Raw genomic sequence first — 20,122 nt, 5'->3', positions numbered from 1 at the left:
CAGATGGCTGTGTACAGAAATTTGACAGTTCACAGTTCTTTACTGCCACTCACACTCTCCAACCACATTTACTTGCATACCAATGGTTCAGTATTAAAGGTGATTTTTACTTTTGTGAATATGCACGTAATCATAATCTCAAAGAAGCTGCGTTTCCCTAGAAGCAACGACGAGCACACCTGCAAAATTTACTACACAATGCATAGTATTTCCAAATTTTGGGAATCTTGTACACGAATAGGCAAGACCGAGGCTTTCAAAATGTTGGCGCTGTTAGCAAGCTAGCTAATTCACGAACCATAAACAACAGTGAAATAAAAGTGAACATAATTCTATCAAACAGTAATTATACACTGGTAAGTGTATAGTGCTGCGCAGTGAGTCGGGGTTGGTGGCAGTGGAGTGTGTGCATCTGCATTTAGTGATGGCGCTAACATAGCCCTTAGCATACTGGCTGACTCGTGTCCCACAAACGGTGTCATCACAGAAATAAAGATAATAATACAGTCTCCTGACTGACTATGTATCATTTAGTCTCTTTCATGTGTTTATTTATAGTCACTGGGGAGCAAATTTTAAAAGATTTGTGCTAAAATCAGCATTTCCTCATTTTGGAGGTTCAGTGCTGCCCCTTCAGAAGTCAAGACAACCATAGCATTAGCATTATTGGTAGAGGAGCAAAATCTGTGTGTCAAAATTCACCAAAATATATATGTGTCAAAATTTCTGTTGCATAAAATCACTCACTGCAGCGATTTCCACTGAAATGAATGTAATTTTGCTCATGAAAATTTGTTAACAAATGCAAGTATCACTGAGAAGTGTTTCACATTAGAGTTAAGTCAGACTATAGTGACATGCAGGTGAATGACTATTGAATGAATCTTACTACAGGACCAAACAGTTTAGTTTGGTCAAGTTTCTTAGGCTGTTTTCACATCTGAAAGTCCAGACCATGAATTTAGTGAGTGCACTAAAGAGCTGTCGTCCTATCGTCATTACCTATGTGGGCTGCATCTCCTATATTTGACACTGAAGAGTGTGCGTCTGACGTCGGTGTGTTGTCAGTACGGCGGGTAGCCTTTTCCAATGGCTGGAATGAATGGAGAAAAATGATTGAACAGATGTATTTCCCTGCCACTACACTACCTTTACATACTCCTCCTGCTGCTTCTTCATCTTCAGGTGGCACTGCTCCCCTAGCCTGTCTTATTCTCTCTCTGTTATCGTCTCCGAAAATAAGGTGCTTTCGGCATTTTCATGCATTTTTCCAAGTAGATTTTTGTCTTTTTCGTCAAACCAAATTCCTATTAAATATTTTGTCCCCTCCTCTCCCCACTACCACATCTCATTTTTACTTCTCTTCCATTTTTTTTTATTCGTCCATTGTTTAATGGGTGATGACAGACTCCCTAAACTTCCTACAATTGGTCCAAAAGTCTTTACTAACCAAAAAAGAGTTTTCACCTCGGAAACAAACTAAACCATGGCTCAGTTTGATCCTTATGTGGTCGGTCCAATTTTTTTTTCCTTTGATCCGGACCGTGGTCCAAGGCACCTTTCACACCTGCTATTTTGGTTTGGACCAAAATGGAAAGTCCAAAGGTCCAGACTAAACTAAATAGGTGGGAAAGGCTATTATGTTCAAGTAAATTTAATTATTGTTTTCAAAGGAGGAGATGAATAATGATTATTTCTATAATCAGTTATTCAGTTATTATTTGTTCAATTGAATAATCTCACTGTTATATTTTCCTTTACCTCTCCCTTTGCTGTTTTACAATTTTTCTATGTTTCTTCTTTTATGGTGCACTGAAACAACACAAGCCATACTGCCCCCTACACTTCCTCTAGTGTATTGCAATCTGTCAGAATGACAGTGTAAAAAAACTCTAAAACTAAAGCTTTAGATAAAGCATGAGATGAGAAGATGCATCGTAATAGTGTATCAAGACGAACCGCAGCTGTGAAGGCTTCTACCAATAGCTCCAGTGGTTACAGAGTATAGAGAGGCATCTACCGCAGGAAAAAATGCAGGAGTGTTTGTCTGCCAATTACACCCCAGAACTCCCTATTTCAGGAATTCAGACAGTTCCCATAGCATCCTATATGTATGCTTGTCCACTAGGATGCATTCAAACTTGAAGTCAAGCCAAGCCATGTTTGGTGTCTGATGTTTTCTTCTTTCTTCTTTAGTTCTGCATTGGAGCTATGAGACTAATACAGCATCCTAATTATTAAATCTTATACCTTGCCAATTACCATCGTGTAAACTGCATTCTTAAATCACATGCTTGAGTTGTTCACTCATCTCAAACAATTACCTGGTTTCTGACTAGGACTGTAGTCAGGACACCTTTACTGAGTTCAAGATGAGCCCGAGACTTTGAATAATCCAAATCAAGTCAAGACAGAGTCTAAAAGGGATCGAGTCCAAGTCAAGTCAAGTCCAAAACAATCATTTTAAAAGATGAGTCCTCTTCAATTACTTTCATTTTGCAATACTGTTTAAATGAAATTATATTTACAATTAAGCACATAGCTTACGTTCAATTCATATTGTGTATCTGGGACTGTATGACATCCTGTTGTCCAAATGTCCATTTTAACAAATGTAAGATTTCAGAGGAAAACTATAGAAACAATCTGCAGACAGCAAATGATTATCATCTGACTGACATGACTGAATCTGATATTGCTTTAAAGGTATGAACAGAAAAGAAAAAGATTCTGGGACTTTCTGTATGTGTTTACCAGGAACCAATAACTGAAAATATGCCTTCCTATAATAAGAAATAAACATATTGCTTTATTAAATGAACTCCATTAATACAGCCAAATCGATCTATGAATGGAATGTTGTGTGCTGGGAGATCAGAGGTTCAGTACAGAGAGTCACTTTCAGGTGGTGGAAGACTTGGAAGACAGACAAGGAATCCCCTTGAGCGAGGCCAGGAGGCCGGGGGTGTGGTGCATGCCAACCTCAACACAGGGTTCTTGTGTCAGTGCCCGTTTTACATGGCATGCGAGCCTCACAAGTGGCCATTGATGCCCAATACCCTCTACGTGGGCATTTGTCACACGTACACTGGTTTGGAAGGGCAGCTGGCACAAGAGGAATCAAAGGCACCTTATTCATCCACCAGGCTAAAAGACTACATGTCTATTGAGAAGATATTTATGACTTTTAATATAAATTGCAAGCCATATTGCAACTGCAATATGAGGCAACATACATCACAATATAAATCATTGTATTCGCAGTGTTAGTATTTTGTCTATATCATAGATTCACAGGAGCTACCAAATAATTCAATGACTAAATATAAAGTATTGGGCTTAATAATTAAGTAATACAATAAGGATCCAAGGGGGTTAAAGATACAGATGGGTTCTAATTCATCCAGTCTTACACATGTCTGAGACTGAGCCTTGTGGAATCACTCATGTGGCTCCTTTGCCAAAGTTGTGGAATGGAGCGACGGCACAGGAAGCCCAGAGCACAATGTAAAGCAGGGGAGGGCCAGGAAGGAAGGAAATCCTGCTCGCTGTGAAACAAAAGCAAAAGGAACTCACCGGCTGGAGCCCTCTAAAAGCCCTCACTAGCCCGGCACATTCACAAACATGACACCCAAACGCTGGAAGATGAAGACCACTGAAAGTACCAGGAATGGAAATAGCCTATAATCAGCGCTGCTCTGCTGTGCTTTACCCACTGCAAGGCTGCCTCAAAGCTGACTAATCTGCCTTCTTCTTCTATTCAGTGCATTTCTTGTTAATGGTGGGCGATATGGAAAAAGTAACGATAAAAAAGACACTTCTGTGATACACAATATGTATAATGATTCTACCACGTAGGAACAAGGAAAACTGCACTAGAAAAACAGTAGTTCTACATTTTAAAAAAGGCTGAAGAATTATGAATACAATGACATTTTATACTCAGCTTTCACAGAAATAAATAAGAAACGTTATATGAATAAAAAATGATCTCATAATGGGCATAAATATCCAATCACCAACTTGTTACTACAGAGTTTATGCAGTTTCTTTACACTGCTTGTTGAAAACCTGATTAATGAATTAGCAATAGCAATGTAAATCCAGGGTCATCACCACAGCAGTCCCTTCTCCATCTGCAGATTCTGACACACAGCCATCAACACCACGTTGATCCTGGATAGATGTGCTCATGGTGATTCAGGAACATCATTTCTTTTCTGTTCCTGATCTGCTAATACTAAATCTGGACCACCGCTGACATATTCTTTGTGTTAACCCTGAATCATCGTTACAGCAAATAAATCCAGGATCAACAAAAAGGTGGTGTTCCTGAATCATCAACAGTAAATCTATCCAGAATCAACATGAACCTTATGATACATTATGGTATGGAGTCAACTTTGGAAAATGTATCCAGTATCAACAAGATTATAGTCCAAAATTAACCTTTTTATCCAGGATAAATAGGAAGATGAAATTCTGAATCAACTTTAGTAAATCTATCCAGGACTAATATGAAGACGATAGTCCTGAATTAACATAAGCAAATCTATCCAAAATCAACAGAAATGTAATGGCCCCTCAAGTAGCACAGTATTAAATACACAAAATATATACCTAAAATAACATATTATTGCACTATCCTCATCCAGGATCACCACGAAAATGATGGCCCTCAATCTACATAGGTAAATCCATCCAAGATTAACATGACAATGATGGTCCTGAATCAACATTAGTAAATCTATTAAGGATCAATATGAAGATGATGGCCCTCAATCTACATAGGTAAATGTAACCATGATTAACATGATGATGATGGTCCTAAATCAACATTGTTAATGAATCCAGGATCAATATGAAGATGGTCTTAAGCCAGCATTAGCAAAACTATAAAGAATGAAAATGAGGACGATTAATAAATCTTATCCAGTAAATACATGAAAATGATTCTTTATTAATATTAATAAGTCTATCTAGTATAAACATATATCCTGCCTTCCGCCCGATGACCGCTGGGATAGGTTCCAGCACCCCCTCCGACCCTGAGGGAGAAGCGGCTTAGAGAATGGATGGATAGTATAAACATAAAGATGAATAAAGGGTTCTGAATCTAATCAGGATCAACATGAAGATGATGGCCTTGAATCAACTTTAGTAAATCTAGTCAGGATCAGCAAGAACACGATGGTAGTGAGTCAGTATTAGCATTTCTACCCAGGATCAATATTAAGATGATGATCCTAAATCAATATTATTAAATCTGTCCAGGAAGATGATAGTCTTCAAACCCTACAGAACATTGAAGGAGGAGGGACTATTTTTTCATGATAATGACAAACGCCATCATGTTGCCAAGCCTACTTGTGGTTTAGCCCATTTCTGGGTGGCACCAATTTGCTTCCCTTTTTTAAACCAGTGCTCCTCCAGAAAGAGAACAGGGCATTCAACAAATCTTTTTTTAACAAATGAGACACAAAAAAACCAAACTGGGACACAAATGATGCCAATTTAGCCAGTCGCTTCAAACCTCTCCCTCAGCCTTTGGTTAAAAAAGCTAATAAAAAACTGAATGATGAAAATTCACCAAATGCTCAGGTTCCGCAAACATTACCAAAGCTATCAAAATCATCCCTCATGCCAACTGTGGGGTTAATGGCTCTCCTTGCAGAACAATATTGTTCAAATATGCTTCAACGCCTGCAAAAATGAGGCCTGACTTACTATGAGAACCTTTACTGTGGCTTTGGATGAAGTCTGACTTCATGAGAAGAATCTTAACGTCCAAGGAGAAGAGAAGTATCTGCATATTCTCTCAACAGAGCGTGGGTTCAGAATGGGCCGTCTGCCTGCTCTGAACCTTGGGGAGGTAGTTAAGTCCTTTCCAGTGAAAAGCAATGAGAACTAGAGAGAGCGGGGCGATGATGGTTAACATTTTAGACTGCGAAGAGCTCTTTTAGGCCTCGGAGTGGAAAAAGCAAATACAAACGTATTAGCGAGATTAGAATCTTAATGATCTTCCACATAGCAAGTGGAAAAACACTACTTCTTGTCAACAAAGTATTTGGAAATAATGGACGGAACATATGCAGGAGGAGTAGCATGTAGGGGCTGGAGAGTGGGGGGAGTGCTGTTTGAGTTAGAAGGATCAAAGGTCAGGATGCTAGCAGTTAACCCCATGTCTTCTCCAGTTACAGCAGACAGTCTTATGACTTCCACCCACATTACATTACAGATGACTTGGGAGGAACATTTTAAGCATTTTTGCTGTTTGAATATCCTCGTTTTAAAACTAACGATATTCAAACATAAGAACAGAAAAATATTTTAGATTTTTATGAGTGAAAAACAAAATATGTTAACTAACATTTGTTGATTGCATGCTGTGACATGATTCCCAGGACAAGACATGATGTTAAAGGCTGCCTTTTACTAATATTCACTTTTACTTTTACCTTTTACTATTGTTTAATAACCTTTTACTTAATGTTCATTTCTAGCACCCCTATGGGATTTGTAATAGTACATTAGCACTAATCGAACACTGTTGCGCTTTTATCTTTTGTGGCCTTTCTAGAATGAAGACAATCCGAAGACATTATGTATGTTTCATTTGAAACTTGTGTCAGACATTAGGATATATTTGACTTTGTATGTATCAGTTCCATAGTGTCTCTTTCAGTAAAATCCTGGCATAGAGCTACCACCACTGTTTTCCATTTCTTACAAGTCCTTCAAGACTACAGCTCGTATTTACAGTCAATGGCTTATCTAGAACTCCCAGAAGTATGACTGTTATTCAAAATGTGATTGGTTGATTCCAATGTCTGAACCTAATTATGTTGGTAATTAATCTAATGTGCAAGGCATTCAGTCCGGGTCTTGAAGTCCAAACCAAGGGGACAGCCTGCTTACCTGTTTCCATCTATAAACCATAATACCATATACCATACTTGCAGAATTAAATACTTCAATTATGATGTTTCTATTAAAATCATATATTCAACGGGATGTATCCAAACTTTTGACTGCTACTAAATAAGCCTGGTGTTTTTTGGGCAATGTGGTGAAGGTTTTAGATCAACAGGCAGGAAACAACGGAGGACATGGTGCTGTGACTCTTTAGGAGGAGTGACCGTGTCTATCTTACCAGAGCAGGGATGCACAGTCTGGAGGGCTGGTGTCCAGCGCAGTTTGTTGATTTACCTGCTAAAACACCCCTGATTACACTAATCCTTTAATCACAAGGTTAGTGGTTGAGTTTGAGTAGGGAAACCTCCAAAACTGTGCTGAACACCTGGTCCAGAGGATATGTACCCCATTCAGCTTAGGACTAACCATATGTTCAACCAAACAATAATGCACATGCATGGCCTGGTATGCTAGTAAACAAATGCCAGTGCAAGAAAAGGACTACTGTGTCCAGGACCAGCATTCCAGACACATATAAAGTGCAGCTCTACACTAGGATTTCCAAAGAAGAGTCATCATTAACAAGGTCATTTAATGAGGCTCCAGACTGCATGTAATATAATTGGCAAGACTGCAGCGTGACAGCTAGACTTACCGCAGTAACGCAAAGCTCAACACTGCTTTCTAATCAAGATGTGTCTGACGCCATCAGGCTCTGTGATACTTTAACGTAAGCCACAGTAAATGGCAGTAAATGGCATTTCTCTGACCCTTGAAACCCCCAGGCAGGAAGTCTGTGGTTTCACATTTCAGCATCACCCCACGTATTAGCTAGTTTTGGGCTTTGTAGTTACAGTGAGAGGACCACAACTACGGGATACACGCCGACTAAATTCAATTAAAAGCACAAATTGTGATTAGCTCCACAACTCATTTTCAGATAAGAAACCTGCTCTGCAGGAATATCCTAATGAATGGAGATCAGAGCTGACCCAGGCGTATTTCAGTAGATCCGGTATTAGCAATGTTAAGCACAGTTCAGGTCTGATCCTTCCTTTTTGTATTGTAGTTATGCCGCTTTTGTGGCTGCACTGATGCACGATTTCAGAAGCTAATTAAGCAGTCTAAATGTCTGCAGTGGATCAGATCAGAACATCCTTACTGTACTGTAAACATATTTTGTTGTTCAACCTAAAACACATACTTCAGCCTGAAAAAATGAAGCCATATGAAGTGATACTGGCCCTTAAAGGGAAGCACAATTTCCGCATAATTAAATGGTTAAGAACGAAACAAAGTCATTCCGAGTGGTTTGATGTGAAACACTGGAGAGGAACTCGGCACCTCAGAACTGTTCAGAGTGGTGGTCAGAGTTTAATGTTTCTACAAACTCACAGAAAGTTATTACATGACATGGTTATGAAAACAATTCTTGACGTCTGAGACATTATTTTACGATCATTTTGAGAAGCGTTTGGTCTTCAAATCTATTGACGTTGGAGAGGTTCATTCACAGCATTGTGAGGGAAAATAGTCCCCAAAGCCTTTTCAGATTTACGACTATTTTACCATCATCAACATCACATATAACAACTCAGAAGACAGTAGGTTCACTGGTGGTTTTGGATTATAAATAAAATGGCTATATTTGTTTAATAGACATTGCCATCCCTGGTTACTATCACCACCACTGTAAAGTCTGTCTCTCTCCATACAATGTAGCATCTCACATAAGGCCAGTATGAATGACTTTATTTACCTTTCAACCACTGAATTGTGCAGATTTTTTTAAAGGGAATTCCACTTCAATTATGTTAAAGGAGCCACACATTCAAGGAAGAATCTAAAAGTGAGCCACAAATCACCAAAGGTCTGCCCATTTAGAAAATGTGTTTGCTGTAATTCAACACATTTTAGAACACACAGAGAAACATACAAAGGCCCTTATACATCAAAGTTACCTACAGTGAAATCCAGCATATGATATAAAATGAGTGCTTCTAAACTTCATCTTTGGCATAGCTGTACAATCAAACGTATGTCTTGTAGGAGTGTGTAAATATCAGCACAACAGTTTAACAACCTGAAAAAGTGCTTGAATTTCAGTTCCCTAAAAAAACTTACCGATATCACCTATAATGCCAATAATGAGAATAAAAGTAGAAAACAATAGTAGTAATAATTTGTGCACATGGCACTTCAGTACAAAAGAGGACGTACTTATTTCACACGCGTACTGCCATATGCCATATGGACCATTCTAGTAAATTAGTTCAAAATGTGGTCCCACAGTAAAAAAAAAAAAAAAAAAAAAAACTCTTTAAAAACAATGAAGTACTCAGACCTTAGATATTTACAAGGATCATGTTATGACCTTTTTATGCCTTAATAGAGATGGTAATAAGCTGAACATCTTTTTGATTTATTTTAAAGTCAAGCTGAAAGATTTACATTTACCATGAGGTTCATTTTTAAATCAAAAAAACTTTTTTCAAAAAATGCTGCCAAACGGATTCATGTCAAACATATTCACTACGAGCCTTAGTCCATAGGCAGAGCCTTAATTTAGCCACACCCCTGCATTTTAGACTGCATCCCTGTCCCTCAGTACCACATGGTGAGCAGTAACATCCCAAACACAAATTTTTGGCAATTAAGTAAACTTTTTGTCCTTTAATGAAAAAAATATTTTGATTTCATGTGTGCAAACCTGTTCAAAGCTGCGTTTGCTGGTCATGTACAAGCTGGTGCTTTTTAATTTATGCTCAATATGATCTAAAATTGTCACTACTGAAACAGCTGCTACTGAAACGTTTGGGTTCAGAGGCATTATTATTAGACTAGACATGACAAAATGGAATTTTTAATTATTTAGTTGAATAAAATGAACTTAATTAAGATATAGGGTCATTCAAGGCAAAATTATTTTAAAGTCCAAGTCAAAACTCCAATTCTCAGCATTGCAGTGACCTTGACATGGTGGTGGTGTGTTAGTGAGTGTTGCACTGGTCTGAGTGGATCAGACACAGCAGTGCTGCTGGAGTTTTTAAACCCCTCATGGTCACTGCTGGACTTAGAACAGTCCACCAACCAAAAACATCCAGCCAACAGTGTCCTGTGACCACTGACACATGATGATGATGATGAAGGTGAACCAACAAGGTGTATCTAATAGAGCGGACAGTGAGTGTTCAAAACTCTAGCAGCACTGCTGTGTCTGATCCACTCATACCAGTACAACGCCACCCAAAAAATATCTGCTCTGTGGTGGTCTTGTGGGGGTCCTGACCACTGAAGAACAGGGTAAAAGGGGGCGAACAACGTATGCAGAGAAACAGATGGACTACAGTCTGTAATTGTAGAACTACAAAGTGCACCTATATTGTAGATGGAGCCGATAAAATGGGCAGTGAATGCTGATGATATAGTCAGTTGGTGTAGATCACAGAGCGCAGCAATGATTAATATACTTACATGAGAAATGATTTCCTCAGAAAAGGAATAATGTCTCACTGGAGATCATATAAAACAGAGTATGGAGACATGAAAGAGCGCAAAGGCCTGAAAGGAAAATAAATCCAGTGCAGCTTTTATGGTGCCACAATTCACTTTTTTTAACAAGTTTTATTATCAAGGTTTTAAAACATGACTTCGGGTGGTCAGTTCTTCTAACCCACAAACCATTGCAAAGGAAAACGCTACAGAGAGACCACTTAATACTGCGCTGAGGCTCCGGGGAACATATTAGATGGAGTGGAGGTCCTGTTTTTCTGCAGAAAGCAGGACATGAAAGGATTCCCTTCACTCTCTCTCTCTCTCTCTGTACTATTTGTCCTATATGTGCTCATCACTGAATTCATTGGACATTTAAATGTCAGATGCTTTGGACCAATTTATCAAACTCAATGGTTGGGGCACATAGTTCCCCAGAGTCAAATATACAAAAAAACAGCAAAATGCAGCAAAGAACAGTTCTTCAAACCTCTCTGTGTTCATTTCCTTCAGAGTCTTTTCTAAAGGGGAGCTGTCACTTTCTTGGCTTCCAGCTATCTAAGATAAACATAACTATGTCGAAAGCTCCCACTATCAAGATCTATAATGAGCAGTTGCATAAGCCATTCTAATCTCAGAGACAGTCCTAAAGGACACTTCCTCCATCTCAGGACCGAAGCCAGCAACTGTTCTTGGCTCATCAAGAGACCAGGACACAATTGTGTAACCCTTTAGTGGAGACCAATTCCTTAAAGAGGAACTCCACCAATTTTTCTCAATTTCTACATAATGTAATCATTGGGATATAAACAAAGTCATTCAGAGTGGTTCATGTGTAGAGAAACGTATTAAGTCAGATTGCTTTACACTGATAAGAACCAGGGGCCATGACATCCATCCATCCAGCTTCCAAGCCACCTATCCTTCTGGGTTGCAGAGAGTGCTGGAGCGTATCCCAGGGTTCATCGGGCAAAAGGCAGAAAACACCCTGGACAAGTCACCAGTCCATAGCAGGGCAGACACACACATTCACACCTAGGGGCAATTTAGCATCCAATTGGCCGGGCTGCATGTCATTGGACTGGGGAAGGAAACCCACGCAGACATGAGAACATGCAAACTGCATACAGAAAGGGCCCTGATTGCCCAGCTGGGGAATCGAACCCAGACCCTTCTTGCTTTGGGGCAACAATGCTACCCACTGTGTCACTGTGCTGCCCTGGCCATGACATATAGAACACAAATATAGCCATTCTACTGTCCAAATCAAGTGCCAGGTGATGCCAACTAAGGTCTCTGCTCCTAATTTTCGTAAGTTTATCCCTATATGATATTGCTTACAGTAAGCAAGACTTTATTTGTTAGCACAGGTATTACTGTGCTAACACTATGTACCTGTGTAGAGTTTTACAACTTCCCCTGCATCTGGCCTACCAGAGTTTAAATGTGAAATCTTTACTTTAACATGTTTACATACCTTATCGACATAATTTGAAGCAAATATATGAAGATTTTGACATGTATTTATGGAAAGATTTGGGTGACTTTTGACTCCCAGCGTTTCATAGCACTGTTAGTCAAGTAAAGTTGAAGATGCAAAATTTGGACATCTAACATGTCTTGGCCGATCGATTGCATGTGGGGTAAGTGGGAAACCATGTAAGTCTGATTGTTCACCGAACAATTTCTTTTAACCGATCAGACAAATGCACAGCATCAACAAACATCAAGCTAAAGTCTGAGGCCAACATGTCCACCATTGTTCCCTGCACTTTTTAACCTCTCAGGAATTCCTCCACCAGGAAATATGCTTAACAAGTGAAGGCACCAAGCCCAGGCTCTAGCATCAGAACCCCCGCTGGCAATATCTCTCAGCTTGTCCCAACGGGGAGCCATATTGTCTGGCACAGACGCCCTCCGCCCAGAGCTAGCGCATACAGAATGCCCTGTGTTCAGCATGGCACAGATTCTCTGGCTCCTCCAGACAACAAAACAGAGCCCTGCAGTCAGGCATTGTTTTCAATAGGGCAACCTCCACTCACTTCATTACAGCCCCCACAGGTCTTCAGTCTGCTGACTAGGAGTGTAAATCTCTAGCTTAATGATTAAATTCAACCACATTTCTTTGGAAATTGACTTACAGCATCCTTTTTTGGATTTTTCACCTTTGAAATATTGTTTATTTTGGCCAAACATTTGAACTCCACATCTCCATAGACCACTGCCAATAGAATGGGATGCTCTGGAGCAGCTACACATGAGCCTAAGGTTACCATACCCTTTACCAAGCAGGGGTTAGAGGGCTATAAAGCCTATCCAACATTGGGCTGTGGAGCAGTGGAACTGTGGTGTCTGGAATGATGGAGCTCCATTCAATATCTTTAGGGAGAGCTGGAGTGGATCCAGAACTGATCATCCAACATCAGTACTTGATCTTACTAATGTTCTTGTGGCAGAATGCAATCATATCCTCACAGCAATGTTCCAACATCTAGCATAAAGCCTTCCCATCAGAGCAGAGGCTGTTACTACTGCAAAGAGAAACAAAGTCACTATAAATATGCTTGATTTCAGAAGAAACGCTGGGTGAGGAGGTGTCTATAAACTTCTGAAGACAAAATAGATAAAATTGAATTTTTTTTATACTATAATGGATGATGAGCGCTGCCTCCAGAGACTTTGATCCTCGGAAGCCGTTTTCCAAAAGACTCTGGCTGATAAGAGGAAAGTTCTTCCCCTGGTCTCTCCATCATGCGTAGGAGGACAAAGCGCAAGGCTTTGAGAGTTAGCTGTTTAGAAACTGCAAAAAAAAATCCACATTGATGTTTTAGTCAAATTGGAAGTCATTTAAATTTGTGTGCAGCGGAGGAAGGCGTTAGGCGAAACCTTTTGAGCTAAAATAGCATGGAGTCTTAGAAGAACAAATTACAAAACCCTTCGGTCCTGGCAAAAAAAGGAAAGGAAGTTCTCTGAAAAATATTGTTTTTCCATAAAAAAAGCCAGTCACATACTCTAAATAAAAATGCAACCATGGCCCAGGGTGGTGTTCCTAATGTATAAATATTTCATCACTCAAGGGGCCCGTTTCTTAAAATATAGCCAGGCGCTCTCTGAAGGCTGATGATATAACTCTGGATGGGCATAGATGACATGTTTCTAGGAAAAGCGGTAGTTTCGTCAGAGCAAAAACAATCCTCTGTACCTACATTGGAACCATCTGTGGCACAGACTCTGACCGAGGAATGTGCGCATACACACACGGTGTGGGAAATAACCTCCTTAACGACACACAACACGGTGCCCTTAGCCCTGCTCTACTGCAAAAGGTTCCCATAGCACTTAGGAAGCTAACTGGTGGGAAAATAATGGGGGTAGTGGGGGTTGCAAGCAGTTTCGCAAAACTTGGATGCCAGTTAGAGAACAAGGCTCAAACATGCTGTGTGCATTCGCAGCTTTTTGTGGATGGATAAAAAGTGTTTAGTCACTTATATATAGGTAGGTATGGTATCAATAAGGCAAAACTATAATTGTAGGATCCTTTTTTTTTTCACAATAAGCAATGCATATAACAACATTTCATTTTAGTGAGGCCTGATACGTTCATCACCACATCCAGTTATATTTGACCAATAATGCTCTTAGCGGGATTTGATTTGAACTCACAAACCCCTACACAGTTCTGCCTAAGGCCCAACCCCATTTCACCACTTGTCCCTACCACTTAGCCCCAGCCCTCCATTTAGCACTATCATGCCTAGGGGTGGGGTGTCCTGATTTTTGTTGAGATAGAGGGGTAAGGCCTTAAAGTGTTAGGGCATCATTGCCCTCCAGAGTTTTTTCAGAGGCAGACTCCAGAGTGTTGCGAGAATAAGAAAAACAGGCAATATGGCTGAGCGAGCGACCAAGGAAACCCACAAATGTGAGTATTTTCTCTGTTAGAAATGTATCATTGTATTATCTTAGCTTAATATTGGTTCAGTGTATTATGGTCCTTTTCTTCATGACAAGTATAAAAATTGCTAGTAGCATGCTGATGTCTTGTTAGCTAGGTAGCTAAATGTCCAGTTCCACCTAAATGTTGCAGCGGTTATATTCTGACAACAGGAAAATTCGAACAATGAAGCTGGCAAATAGCAGACTGGCAGGGTCACCTACAGAACACTGCTAATAGCCTGTTATTTGAGGGTTGTCTTATTTCATAGAGGAAGATTTTAACCACTAAAACTTGCAACTCAGTTCCAAGGGGCAAGGTGACACTCCAAAACAAAGAGTAGGTATAAACATAAGAAACAGGATTGGGCCTAAATCACTTTTTAATGAAACATGCAGTTGGTAAATGTTCTAACTGATGATTTTTGTCATGACTTCATTTATCAAGGTAATGATATTCCATCATCATCATATTTCACTGTCATAAATCATACATCAGTGTTTTGTGGCTGGTGACCAGCAGGACTCAGCAGGAAACAGAATAAAAACACAATCAACTCTAAGCGGATTCGATCACCCCTACTTCAAACCATCCACAGTAGTAAAGGCTGAAACCCAGCTGCACTGTAGTTTGCCATGACCTGCAACTGTAGCCACCTTGTTCAAATCCAGCTTTTGAATGGCTTTTAAAGTTGTACCTTAAGCACTTTCAGCAGACTACAGTGCTTGCAGGAGACCTATGGATAAATCAACAAGCAAGCAAACTAACAAAACAAAGCGTAAACCTACAGTTCCCCCGAAAGCCCCCACAGTAACAAGAATCCACATGCTGTATGAACAAGCATGAGATGCTACAATCACAGAAGAAGCACTTACGGGATATATAATAAATACGTAAGTACACATGATAAACATAATATATACTCATAAGTTGGAACGTGCAGCCGCTTTTGCTCTCACTGGATGACAGAGATATAAAAGGGAAACCGTGTTCACAGGCTCTGCATTCATGTTGATAGTTATGTAATTACATTATAGAAAGTAATGAATACAGTTTGCTGAAGCTTATTAACAACATGCAGTGTTTTATAAACAGATAAAAACAGCAAATAAGATTCTATATATTAAGCTCAACTGGTTCTTCATTTGAGAATTATGTAGATGCAGATATGCAGATATTTCAAACTAATGTTTCTGTAAAGGAACAGCAGATGATGTTTATATTTTTTGTCCAAAAAATTTTTTTTTTCCAAGCAAAACACTGTTTTCTTTTTGCTTTTCATTCCTCAAACCAGTTCAGAGCCCTAGTGATCACTGTATACCTGGCATACCTTGAGCCACCATATACAAGTGATTTCCTTATCCAAGGCATGGAAATGACTCCTTTGTTTCATACACATAGTTGTATAGTTGCATTTCTAAGACCATTTCCTCACCTTCCTGCCTTTGACTCTCTGTTTATTCTATAATACCATTAAGCTTACGCTATTCATCCAGTGCTGGTGAAGATCAGAGCCTTAGGTCTACACAATAAACCTGAGGATTACAGCCTTAGGTCTATACAATAGATTGTAATGAGTGTAAGGCTGGAATGCACAATCTGTGCCAGCCTAAGTGTCTGTAATTCAGAATTTACCTGTGCAATCCCTTACAGGCCCATTTGTCACGCTTACAACATGATATCCTCTGAATTCAGGTCCATGCATGGCAGAGGCATCCAACAGACATCCCAAAATTCCAACAGTGAACTCGACCAGACCTCCTCTCCATTAGCAGCCCATGAGAACTCGATACAGGAAAGAACCCAACATAATAATGTCCAAATAAAACATAATAAACATCTGATTATCTGTGCAAAAGGTTACTCAGTGTTAAACTCTGCTCTTAAGGGGGAATTCCACCAAATTATCAAAATTTCAGAGTGGCTTGACATATAATTCTAAAGAATTTAGATCTTGTATTAACATGCATTTCCAGTGATCAAATCACGGTCGCATTTCACTTGACCGTATGAGAAACCAGGTGCAACACACCCAGGACGCACAGTGATCTGATTACAGTCTGATCCCTCAAACCACATTCGGAGGTGGTCAAGAGACGGACCTCGACCGCACTTGAACACAATGCTTCTGCGGTATCCGTACACAATTACGTGAGCGGTAATGCGCTTCTCAAGCCTTGACACTGCCTGAGGCCTGAGATATGCAGTCCTAAGAAATTGTGTTAACATAATTTTGAGATAAGATTTTGGCCTAAAATCATTTTTTTCTACTTCAGGGAGGTACACAATAATATTATAAGGCCATTTGCCGAAAACTGAATTTCTCTACCATGCACCCTTTCACATCAACCCACTCTGAAAGAAAGACTTATTAGCTTTCCACAATAGAATTACACAAACATTTTGAAAAATCGGTGCTCTTCCCCTTCAAGGTATGTAGTGTCCAGGAATTTGCTGCATCCCCGAAGAAACCCTTTGGATCTTCATCCATTAATGCACCTAGATCTTGCTTAGTATCCAGTGTCCCTGCCTACAGCACACCTGATCCAACAGAGAACGTCTTGATAAATCATTTGATAAGCTGTATCAGCTGTGCTGAGCAGGGAAAACTCACTGAAACAAAACTGAATTGATTCAAATATGACCATTTCCACATGAATGAAACATGTGACATCACTGCTTAACTTTCTTAGTATGTGTTTCCAAGACTGAGTACTCCTGTTCTTATCGCTTTCTAGAGTCGAATCAAATAAAAATCCCCAGGTGTAAATTGCAATTAAATAAATTGCTCTACTGGGAAACCAACTACTCTTCTTTTCTCAGAATCCTGCAGGAAATCAGGGAAAGCTACTCGAAGAACCCACTTCTGCACATTTTAATGCATAATTACTGTTATTTGCTGAATTTTACATACTGGGAAAAACACACAATGTGGCGAAAGTCACGGCATATTTTACATTTTATATTGTATAATTTTGCTAAATCAGTAAGTAAATAAAAATTGTGCGCTAGAATTTGCAGAAAACTCTACATTTGTTCCCAGTAGAGGACATGTCAACTTATAAAATCAACAAACCGTGTATTTTGACCAGGGTCCCCTTCGCTGTCTTCACTTACTCATTACATCTAGTGGATAGTGCATTGCCTCCCAAAGGAAAGAAAAAGCAAAAACAGATCTCCTTAACAGCTCAGTAGTTTCTTCTAGACAACAATGAGTTCATATTTCAATGCAAAGGAGAAGTCTCCTCAAGCCTCCTGCAGCTCAGATGTTTCTTCTGAGAAAAAGAGCCCATACCCCATAATAAGAGCCCATAATAACAATCACATTTCTCTTTTATCTCTCTTGTATATCATGTCCCCTTTTTGTCTAATGCTATTGCTCTCAAGGCATTTTTAAAGCCATCAACAAGTCTCCTGAGCCATCAATAAGCAGCATTTTGAGCAAATGACTTTTTCCTCTGGCTCTTGGCATTATATGCTGTCCAAGCCTTTTCTTCTGGTCATGTTGTGCTGTTGTAGCACATCTCGTACAATATGTCCAAACATTTGTAGACGGCCCTTCTAATTAGTGAAATCAGCCCTTTAATGTGCACCCATTGCTGACACAAGTGTTCAATTACGCACTTACAGCTTTTATAAACTCCATAGTAAAGCACTGCCAATTGAATGAGATGCTCTGGAGCAGCCACACAGGAGCCTATGGTCATCATGCCCAGAGCGTTCGGCTAGAGGGATAGAAAGCCTGTACAAAGTACAAAATCTAAAGGGGAACTCCGCTGATTTGTCAAAGAAAAGATGTACACAGTCATTCAGAGTGGTTTGGTGTGAGATGCTTCATTCCCGAGTAACTTACAAATTCTGAATTGTTCACAGTGGTGGTGATCAGAAGCAGACGTCTGCCTCTAAAAGCTCCCGTTCAGGCAGTTATTACATGAGCTTGGTGTCTGAGACATTGTTTTATGATAGCTTTATGATTACGTTTTGGCCTAAAATGTAATGCAATCAACTTAATTTAATCTATTCACTGTGGAGGGATACATGAAGGATGTTCTAAGGCAGTGGTTCCCAATCCTGGTCCTGGAGGACCCCCTGCCCCGCACATGTTTGCGTTTTCCTGCCAAAATACACCCACTTCAACTCAAGAAGGGCTTGTTAAATAGCGGGTTCGGTTGGATCAGGTGTGTTGGTAGCAGGGGTTAGACTAAATTGTGCAGGGCAGGGGATCCTCTGGAACCAGGGCTGGGAATGACTGTTCTGAGGCAAAATACCCCCCCGAAAAAAAAAAAAAAAAAAAAAACTTTTTCCAGATTTACCACTACTTTATCATTATTAACATTACATATCGAGGCTCAGAAGTGTGTAGTTCCACTGTTGGTTCACTTGTGGTTTTGGACAGTAAATAAAGTTGGTATCTTCATGTTGTAGACATCAGGACCCCTGGTTCCTATCACCACCACTGTAAAAATATAAGTCTGTAAGTTTGCCCACAAATGAACCATTTAACATTAAACCAGCCCAAAGTGCCTTTGTTTACATCTTAATCACGAATTTATTCAGACACTTTTGAAAAAGAATAGATTCCCCCTTTAACTTTGAATGTGAATGCATGGTGCAGCAACTGCCAACAGGTTATTTGCATAATTTTAATGAATGGATGGGGTTCAGTCACTGTTAGCGAGGATAATGCTGGACTAACCGATTCCTCTGTGAGGAAAAGAGGCCTGGCCCGCTCTACATATAATAGGATGTAGAAGTGGACGGCAAATTGCGTTTTTGGTGGACAGTGTGATGGACATACCGAGAGAAACTCCAGCGTGTTCACGTAGTCCCGCTCAGTCTTCAGGAGCTCCCCCAGCACGCAGGCGCGCAGCCGCAGCTGCTTCTCGGTGCTCTCAGTCCGCTGCTCTGCTTTACCTTCCTCAGTCATTATAACTCCTCTCTGTGCGAGTAAAAGCGACCAAACCACTCGTGCGAGTCCGTTTTGTCAAAAATTACAACTTCGAACCGTCCGTCGAGAGCCTCCAGGTTGAAAACATGCTGGAAAAAGGCTGAAGTTCACCGCAGTGGCGCTACAGTTTAGTACAAAACAACATAAACAATGCTAAAGCTAACGCTGAAGTCCACTTTACTAGCTTCCTAACGCACTGCAGGGTGAAGCTCCTAACGGGCGCTTCAGGGTGAAGCAGTAAGTCTCAGAGAGGAAAAAACAAGCAACAGTGATTTTGTGGACATCAGTCAGAAAGTTTTTGGTCCATGTGACTCCCTTCAGCCCTCCATCCTCCCTTCATCCAGCCCACTGAGGAGCTGAGGGGAAACACTCTTGCCATGGGGGGGAAACTACAGTCCAGCACTTTCCCACACTCAGTCTGTACTGTACCTCTCAGCCACATGAACAGTAAGTCGAATATATTATATATACATACAGATTGTCTGTACACATTCCATTCAACATAATATATATCTACAACAAAATTACTCATTAATGAAATACACGTAAAGCTCATTAAAAATGGAATTGCGTTATATATGCTAATGTGTACAGTATATGTAAAATGTTAATAAAATATATATTAAAGTAAAAAGTATCAACAAGTGTTAACAAACTATATTGCGCAACATACAAGCAAAAAAAAAATTATAATAAATTTTCTATATATATATATATATATATATATATATATATATATATATATATGCCACATTAATGGACTTCTTCACATAAAACTCACTGTAATATTTTCCACATATTAAAATATTGTTCAAATGAAAGTCTGTTAAATCATT

The 20,122-nt window shown here is 39.8% G+C and overlaps 1 protein-coding gene across 2 annotated transcripts in view; it reads right to left on the bottom strand.

The window, feature by feature from the left end:
• Nucleotides 1-19,583, bottom strand: part of prex2 (phosphatidylinositol-3,4,5-trisphosphate-dependent Rac exchange factor 2) — a 240,000-nt gene extending 220,417 nt beyond the window's left edge. Inside the window, exon 1 of one of the 2 annotated variants that reach the window (XM_037534146.1) lies at nt 19,137-19,583. In XM_037534146.1, the coding sequence (XP_037390043.1) occupies nt 19,137-19,265 (129 nt within the window). In that variant the 5' untranslated portion in view covers nt 19,266-19,583. Of the gene's footprint in view, nt 1-15,973; nt 16,098-19,136 lie in introns of those variants that run through there. The other variant, XM_037534147.1, reaches the window with a different exon arrangement.
• Between the last annotated feature and the right edge of the window lie 539 nt (nt 19,584-20,122).

The sequence above is a fragment of the Pygocentrus nattereri genome, chromosome 24 (assembly GCF_015220715.1).
Source record: "Pygocentrus nattereri isolate fPygNat1 chromosome 24, fPygNat1.pri, whole genome shotgun sequence".
Taxonomy (NCBI): domain Eukaryota; kingdom Metazoa; phylum Chordata; class Actinopteri; order Characiformes; family Serrasalmidae; genus Pygocentrus; species Pygocentrus nattereri.
The sequence above is the reverse complement of the archived record's forward strand: the minus strand, read 5'-3'. Positions and strand labels throughout refer to the sequence as shown.